This window comes from Myotis daubentonii, chromosome 9, assembly GCF_963259705.1.
Source record: "Myotis daubentonii chromosome 9, mMyoDau2.1, whole genome shotgun sequence".
In the NCBI taxonomy this organism is placed as follows: Eukaryota; Metazoa; Chordata; class Mammalia; order Chiroptera; family Vespertilionidae; genus Myotis; species Myotis daubentonii.
In genome coordinates, this window is record NC_081848.1 from 17,830,038 (window position 1) to 17,839,055 (window position 9,018).

General features: G+C 41.4%; 1 protein-coding gene across 1 annotated transcript; it reads left to right on the top strand.

Annotated features, from left to right (window-relative positions):
* Positions 1–359: 359 nt before the first annotated feature.
* On the top strand, positions 360–8,732 carry MMP1 (matrix metallopeptidase 1). Its single transcript, XM_059708041.1, has 10 exons — positions 360–545; positions 973–1,217; positions 1,311–1,459; positions 1,695–1,820; positions 2,552–2,707; positions 2,850–2,967; positions 5,492–5,625; positions 6,582–6,744; positions 7,739–7,842; positions 8,168–8,732. The coding sequence occupies exons 1-10, from the start codon at positions 441–443 to the stop codon at positions 8,275–8,277; spliced, it is 1,410 nt and encodes a 469-aa protein (XP_059564024.1). The 5' UTR covers positions 360–440; the 3' UTR covers positions 8,278–8,732.
* Positions 8,733–9,018: the final 286 nt, after the last annotated feature.

Genomic DNA, 9,018 nt, shown 5'->3' on the forward strand with positions numbered 1-9,018 from the left:
AAGGTGTGTGTACAACCTGGATCACTTTACAACAAGCAGAATCAAGACCTGTTTTTAAGAGATCATGGAATACTCTGTGATCCGTGTCCTGTTTAACAAGGCCTTTCTCAAACAGAATAGAAACAAACGAAAGAAAACTGTTTACGTGGTTTAGTGTGTCTCCTTCACACGCGCCCTGTTTGATATTAATCATAAGATTGCAACACCAAGCGAACCCAAATAATCTACTTGGAGTCATCATTTCTGATGATTGCTCAGGCGATTCACAGCTACTAGTAAATCAAGAGGATGTTATGAAACGTGAGTCAGACCACTTCCGGCTTTCTGGAAGAGCAAGGGCTCTCTATATAAAAAGGGAACTTCCTAGCTGAGATATTGGAGCAGCAGGCAGGTGGGGAGCCATCAGATTTCCTTAGCTGAGAAGGAAGACAGAGGTCAGCATGCTGAGCCTCCCCCTGCTGCTGTTGCTGCTCTGGGGCGTGGGGTCTCATGGCTTCCCAGCAGCGCCTTTAAAAATGCAAGAGGATGCTGAGCAGACGGTCCAGGTAACTGCAGAATTTCAATGCCAGAAATGGAAAAGCCTCTATTTGCATTTTTCCACAGAATAACAGAGTAGTAGTAGTAGTTAGTAGTAGTAGTTATTTAAGGGTGGATTTTCTACAAAGAGACATTATTGTTAGAAAGCTCACTCTCTTCCAAAATGTATGTATGCATGCATAGACGCTCCCTTTTTAGCTGGAGGTGAAACGAAACCAAAGGAACGGTATGCAAATTTGGCTCAACAGATTGTACTTCTGACTTCATAGTAACTGATGGTAAGGAGATTTACCTCTGAATTACAGTTCCCAGCAGTGATAAAGATAATAAGGATCATGAAATCTAAACACAGTTTTTCAAAGTAGTTCTCTGTCTTACCATCAATCTTGAGAAAGATTTCCTGTCCAGTGTTACAATAATACCATCTTTCCCCAGCAATACTTGGAGAAGTTCTATGACCTGAAGAGTGATGGGGAACAAATTGGAAGGAACAGAAAGAGCAGCCTCGTGGTTGACAAACTGAAGCAAATGCAGGAATTCTTTGGGCTGAAAGTGACTGGGAAGCCAGATGCTGAAACCCTGGAGGTGATGAAGCAGGCCAGATGTGGGGTGCCAGACGTGGCTCCGTTCGTCCTCACTGAGGGAAACCCTCGGTGGGAGCACACAAACCTGACCTATAGGTAAGGAGGCTGAGCAGCAGACGGAGAGTGCTACCTCCCATCACAGCTCTAAGAAATGAGGTCTTATATGTCTCTATTCCACTTCATTTTTAGGATTGAAAATTACACACCAGATTTGTCAAGGGTAGATGTGGACCATGCCATTCAGAAAGCCTTTCAACTCTGGAGTGCTGTCACACCCCTAACTTTCTCCAAGGTCTCTGAGGGCCAAGCAGACATACTGATATCCTTCGTCAGGGGAGGTAAGCTCTTCTTGTAGCATGAATGCATTCTCACCTTAACTTCACCTGGCCCCTAAATCTCTTCAGCTTCACAGCTAGAGTTTCTTGTTTAAGAGGAGTGTTGACTTTATGAGCTTAAGGGAGGAAATTATATCACATTGGATAGAAGTCTGTTGGCCTCATGGCAAAGCAAAAGCTTCTCTCCCGTGCTACTCTAAAAACCAAGGGGGACACACGTTAATTCTGTTTCTTGCAGATCATCATGACAACTCTCCCTTTGATGGACCTGGAGAAATCCTTGCTCATGCTTTTCAGCCAGGCCCACGTATTGGAGGGGATGTTCATTTTGATGAGGATGAAACATGGACCAAAGATTTCAGAAGTAAGTCAACTAATCTTGCCTTTCTGAATTTTCCCCACCCCTTTGTGATGCATGTAATAATTGGTTGGTTTAACTGAAAGAACGCATTAATGGAAGCATGTATTTTCTACTACCATTAAGAAAAGTCATGATACATTTAGAAAAGGGTAAGAAAATAATATTTCTGTTAGTAACAGCATTTTATTGGCTACAGATAGGCCACACTAAAATCTCTATTAAGAAAATGTTGAGAATCCTAATGGTTTACCTATAGGCATCTCCCCAAAAAAATTTTTTTTAGCAGCAGACACACCAAAATTTAATAGTGGTTGTAAGATTATATGGAATAAGGGAGGAGAGGCTTATGTGTTTTTCAAAATTTCCAACATGGAGGACGTGTCAGTTTTGTAAATAGGAAAAAACAATTTGTGTTCATAGAAATTTATTGCTTCTCTGTGAAATACGTGTTATCTAATCATTGGTGAGACTGATGAGTCTGTGCTAGACCCTCAGTCGACTGAGTTTGCCTTTTTATTATATCAGGGTAATCATAGACGTTAGGCTTTAACCAAGCTCTTTACTATTAACTAACACATTCCTTTCACCTTAGGAAAAAGTTCATATATATATTAAAAAGCTATGAAGAAAATAAGAGCATTAGTTCTTGTAGAGTTGTAGATTACTGCTTCATTCAACATCTAAAAACTGAAAACATTTCAAGTAATTGCAAATGGGTTTACTGGCCCTTTTAGATTACAACTTGTATCATGTCGCTGCTCATGAATTGGGCCACTCTCTTGGACTCTCTCATTCTACTGATATCGGGGCTTTGATGTTCCCCAGCTACTCCTTCAGCGGTGATCTTCAACTCTCTCAGGATGACATCGATGGGATCCAGACCATATATGGTGAGTACAAAGAAAGCCATCACAGACAAGGGGCCATTAGATACAGCCATGAGATACAGTGTCTTTTAAGAAGCTGCCTTTCATTGTTTCTGTCCTTTTCACAAGCCAGGCAGCACTAACTTCAGATCTGTTTTTTCTTTAGGACGCTCTGAAAATCCCAACCAGCCAATGGGCCCCCAAACCCCGGAAGTGTGTGATAGTAAACTAACCTTTGATGCTATCACTACGATTCGAGGAGAAGTGATGTTTCTCAAAGACAGGTAAGACATCAATTCTTCTTGTTTGGTGTTTGTAATAATAATAACATTCACTACTACGGATCCATATGGGCCACTACTATGCCTCACACATTGCTTATCTTACATTTGTTTACATACATAATTATGTGATAGCACTTGTTTGCATCGGGCAAACCTAATTAATTTATAACAACTTCGTTTTCCCACATGTATTCTACCATTTGACTATCAGAAAAAAAAACCAAACACCAAAACACTGCAGCAGAAAGTCAGTAAATATAATCCCATTTTACAGATCAGTAAAGTAAGACATAGAGAAGGAAAGAGATCCTTTGAGGATACAAAGTTGGTCTTCTGACACCTTCTCCAGGGCTCTTATCACTTATGACATTCTTTATGATAATAGTGAGTTATTAAGAGAAATCAGTTATTTTCATGGCACCATCATGCTGGTCCCCTTTAAGTATCTCCCCTTCCATTCTGGAAAAGATAATCCTCCCAAAGCCTGTGGTGGTGACAGGTCTCTGTTGCCTCCAGAGACCCAGAGTGGGGCAGGAGCCATGGCGGGAGAATCCCCATGAGTTCAGGAGGCCCCTCTCCTGGGTAGATGTGAGCAAACACAATGTGCTTCCCTCCTCAGAGGAGGATCCTAGGTCTCCCTGTGCAGCATGTGGCCTCAGGAAGGCTGGGGAACCCTCAGACATGAAGAACAGGCCTGCCCTACACACTGTACTGATTCCTAAAAGACCAGGCATGATCCCTAGATACCCTTTTTCTGAATGATGCAGTCCACAGCACATAGAAAGTAGGGGTGCTCAGAAAGGCTCTAATCTCCTCAGCCACTCTTTATGGAGTGTTGTTGGTGTGGTTCTAATACATCGTGGTCATATCTACCCCACAATGCAGGGCATGGACTGCTAATGCTTTTTATCCCCTTCTGGACTAGTTTTGAGTGTAAAAGATAAGGCTGGATGTAAGCCACTGGGTGCAGCTCAGTGCTGGGGGTGCTCAGGAAATACATGGTGCTTAAGGAAAGCTCTCGGTAGAGCAGAACACCTATCCAAGCAAGTATATGAAGGATTACTCCAAGGAGTAGGACCAAGCCTAGGATTGCAGGCACTAAAGGGACCCTGAGATCCTGAAAACATCACCCGATGAAGACATGGAAGACCAGAGACAGTGACATAACTGACTTCCAAGATCTCACAGAGGCTGCGGCAGGACTGCGGCAGGACTGGATCTAGAGGTTGATTTCTGACAGCCACCGTCACAGTCCTTCCTTGGCCTCGAATGTGGAAATGCTTCTGACGGGCCAGTGACAGTATATGTGTTGCTGTTTCCCCAGTCACTGTGGACTGTTGAATCAACATTGCAAACCACCAATCAAAGCAAGACAAAGGGATTTTTGTCTCGCCAGTTGCCCAGCCTTAGGTAGCTCCCTTCGCCTCCCTGGCCTTCATTTCTCACCTGTAAAAGGAGAGTAATGCTTTCCTGAAGGGTTTGTGTGAGATCGGGCATGATGTAGGGAAGGCCCCGTGTGTTGAAAGTGCACACTAGTGTAGGGTGTTAGTGCTGTATTCCAGCCAGCGGTGTGCTGCAGCAGAATCCTAAGGGCTTGCCAAAGCCGAGTTTTAAATTTTGAGAATTTTGCAAGCTGGTTTTTAAACACAAACATTCTTAAGAGTTAAGTTAGCTCTGGCCGGGGTGGCTAAGTTGGTTGGGCATCATCCCATGCACCAAGAGGTTTCCAGTTTGATTCCTTGTCAGGGCACATGCCTAGGTCATGGGCTCTATCCCTGATGGGGGGCATGCAGGAGGCAGATGATCAATGTTTTGCTCTCACATAGGTGTTTCTCTCCTTCTCCCTCTCCCTCTCCTTTCCTCTCTCTCTAAAAATGAATTTAAAAAATTTAAATTACATCAATTTATAATTATATTTAACTAAAGATAATAAAAATAATTCAAATTTACCTCTTTGGCCCTGGCCAGATGGCTCAGTTGCTTGGAGCATCACCCCATACACCAAAAAGTTGTGGGTTCAAATCCCAGTCAGGGCACATACCTAGGTTGCAGGTTTGATCCCTGGTAGAGGCACATATGGGGAGGCAACCCATCGATGTTTCTCTCTCACTTGATGTTTCTCTCTCTCTCTCTCTCTCTCTCTCTCTCTTCCTCTCTCTAAAATCAATAAACATATACTCAGGAAAGGATTAAAAAGAACAACTCACCTTTTTGTAATTATTTTGCCTCATTTTACTCTTTATTTATATTCTTGTGGTTGTTTATACCTAATGTATTTGTGTGGCAGAAATACCACACAGTGGTGTGACACCGCAAATCTCTTGAAATCTGCCATTGTGGGAATATTTCCAACCTGGGAATAAGCAAATGCTACAAACCAGGACTCCGCTCCACCCTCACCTTGGAGAGCCACATGTTAAACATTTACCAGCACACCAGTAGGCCAGCAGTAAGAAGGAGCTGGATATCAGCCATAACTTGCTATAGATTAGATAAAAACCCTTTTCTTTTTTTTCCAAACCAGGTTCTACATACGCATAAGTTATTACTACCCGGAACCTGAGCTCAATTTCATCACTACCTTCTGGCCAAATCTGCCAAATGGAATTCAAGCTGCTTATGAGTTTGCAGATAGAGATGAAGTCCGGTTTTTCAAAGGTAATGCTTCCAATGATTGTATGAATTAATTTCTCATTGGCTGAGATAGAAGCGAATACTACCTCCTTTCTCTCCAAGGAATTTTAAAAATATAAATCTCACCAAATCAATTAAGGGAGTCCATCACTTTAATTAAGAATTGCACAGTGCATTTCTGAGTCATTTTAAATCAAAAGCATATGACTGGAGATATACATGTTCTGGCCTATTTATGACACTAGATTTACGAAATTGTGTTCTATGAATACTAGTTATGTATTTTAAACCCTCTCTACATTCTTGGGGCTGCTGAGAAATGAAATACAGAGACTTGGATTGATGCTGTAGAGGGGACGCAACAGAAGCATTTGACTTGTGTAATGTCCTAGAGCTATTTTTATATAAATGACTCTTCTCAGAGGGGGTGGGCTCCTAGGCAGCAGATAGGGATGCTGCATGCAGCCTTGCTGTCAAGGGGTGACCCTCAGGCCAACACCATTGACATCGCCTGGAGAGTTTGCTAGAAATACAGAATCTCACTCAGCTGAGTGCCCTCGAGGTTCATTCATGTTGTCAGGTCTCACCAGACCTCCTTCAATTTTAACGGGCTTCCCAGGCAATTTGTATGTACATTCAAGCAGGAGAGGTCCTGAAATTCCATAAATTGACTATCCCTGAGGTGGCCTCATGAACTCTTTAGTCATGTCCATGCCTGGCTCCGGATAGAAGTCTCCAACCCCATAAACCAGCCATTCTCGAAGATGCTGCATATTAGAATCATCAAGAACACTTTTTAAAATATATTGATTTAATTTGTCTGTGGTTGGATACCAGCATCTGTATTTTTAACGATCTCCCTAGTGGATTCTGATGTGTAGCCAGGACACTGCTCTAGTCTGTGAAACTAACTTAGGTAGAAATCTGCTCACTGCCTACTGGTGCTCAGGGTGTTTTAACCGCTGTGTCTTGATTGGCAGGCAACAAGTTCTGGGCCGTCCAGGGGCAGCAAACGCTGCCCGGATACCCCAAGGACATCTACCGTTCCTTTGGCTTCCCTAGAAGTGTGAAGAGCATCGATGCTGCTGTTTTTGAGGAAGAAACTGGGAAAACATACTTCTTTGTTGCTGACAAGATCTGGAGGTAAGGAAAAAGTTAGGGCACCAGGTTTCTCTACAGGGAAGGAAAGTCTAAATGGAACCACTCACAGATGATTCTCATATTGCCTTGGCTAGCTGCCTTTTCTATGAATGGCTGTAGCCAGTCAAGCACCCACGTATCTTGATCAATAATCATCATGCGATAGCTGTCCCAGGAATCCAGGGGTCAGTTGGAGATGAATTTTAAAAAGAAGAAGTAAGCCTTAACCGGTTTGGCTCAGTGGATAGAGCATCGGCCTGCAGACTGAAGGGTCCCAGGTTCAATTCCGGTCAAGGGCATGTACCTGGGTTGCGGGCACATCCCCAGTGGGAGATGTGTGGGAGGCAGTTGATCGATGTTTCTCTCTCATCGATGTTTCTAACTCTCTATCTCTCTCCCTTCTTCTCTGTAAAAAATCAATAAAATATATAAAAAGAAAAATAAAAAGAAGAAGTAAGAGAGAGAGAGAGAGAGAGAGAGAGAGAGAGAGAGAGAGAGTTCAGCCAAAAGAGACTTATCTTTAGTCACATTATACCTTAATAAGACAGTGTGGCATCACCTGGAAAATTAGATTTAGATGCTGGATTTAGAAGGATCTTATAAATCTTCTAGTCTCCCCAACATCCTACCTCACCTCATCCCACCCCCACCCCCATTGTACACGTGATCTATGGAATTAGTTCTTATGACATTCTTGTTGGTGAATACCCTATGCAGTGGTCGGCAAACTCATTAGTCAACAGAGCCAAATATCAACAGTACAACGATTGAAATTTCTTTTGAGAGCCAAATTTTTTAAACTAAAACTATATAGGTAGGCACATTGTTATTAACTTAATTAGGGTACTCCTAAGGCTTAGGAAGAGCCACACTCAAGGGGCCAAAGAGCCGCATGTGGCTCGCGAGCCGCAGTTTGCCGACCACGGCCCTGTAGTGATTTTGAGAAGGCTGCTTGTTTAACAAATGGTTCTGACACACTTAATCATTTCTGGACCAGGTATGATGAATACCAACGATCCATGGATGCAGGTTATCCCAAACCGATAGCAGCTAACTTTCCTGGAATTGGCAACAAAGTTGATGCGGTTTTCCAGAAAGATGGTAAGTGAATATATACCTATTTCCTCTATTTTTTTTTTTTTTGCCATAAAACAGCATCAGTATTATTATTTAGAACAGCAAATGCCAAAAAAAAAAAAATTTGTTCTCACACATGACTTGGGTTTTTTAAAAATTCAAGTTAAACCTAGAAATGACTTGTGTAATGTAGTAAATATCTTTTATTTTATTTTTTTTAAATTTTGTTTTATTGCTTAAAGTATTACAAAGAGTATTACATATGTCTCTTTTTTTTTCCCCCTTGACCTTCCCCAGGCCTCCTCTACCCCCAGTGTCTTGTGTTCAATATCTTTTATTTTGTTTCTAGGATTTCTCTATTTCTTCCGTGGAAAAAGGCAGTACAAATTTGATCCTAAAACAAAGAGAATTTTGACTCTCCAGAAAGCTAACAGCTGGTTCAACTGTAGACGAAATTGATCGACTGTTTCAACATTGAACAGAAAAATATATTTCAAGAGCCCAAGGAAGGCATTTTCCTGAAAAGCCATATATTTTTTAAAAATTCTGAGCTATTTAGTATAATTTTATTTACACCTCATTCTGCATGATTTAGAATGCAATACTTTATGTACTTTTATAACTTAGTTCTACAGATGAGTGCTAAGAAAGGTCAAATTTCATAGCTTATCGATACATATGGGCCAGTTTTGCAAAGACAGAAGCTCTTTTACAAAGTGTCAGACTCTACATTAAACCTGGGAGCAGCCACGGTGATGAATGTCTCCTCCCAAAAAAGAAAGAGACAGAGATCCGAGTCTACACCAGAGAAAAAGCAGCTTGAGAAAAAGTGCGCAGCCACTACCTACTCTCACCCTGAAATGCCAGGGACAGCTTTTGTTACAGAAAATAAAATGTTTTATGTTTATAATAAAGCCATCTTTGTCTCTACTATTTTAAAAACTTTCTATTACGGTTAAGTTATAATACTTTTATTACTGATTATAATGCCCCACTCACAGAGCTAAATTTTCAAATTTGAAGTGGGAAGTAGACAACCATGCAAAATATTCATGTGGGAAATTTGGAAATACAAAAACTTCAAATATTTTTCATTCTTATGGAATTTAGATCATATAGAAGGGGAAGAAAGTCTATTTTCTATGTTCCATATTAGGGTTCTAAAATTAATTTTAGGTAAAAGCAGTAACCGCATGGTAG

Bases quoted from the DNA above. Each gene is read 5' to 3' on its own strand.
- MMP1 (XM_059708041.1), top strand. From the start codon at position 441: ATGCTGAGCCTCCCCCTGCTGCTGTTGCTGCTCTGGGGCGTGGGGTCT. The intron at 1,218-1,310 runs GTAAGGAGGCTG...CTTCATTTTTAG, and splicing joins CACACAAACCTGACCTATAG to GATTGAAAATTACACACCAG. The intron at 2,968-5,491 runs GTAAGACATCAA...TTTCCAAACCAG, and splicing joins GTGATGTTTCTCAAAGACAG to GTTCTACATACGCATAAGTT.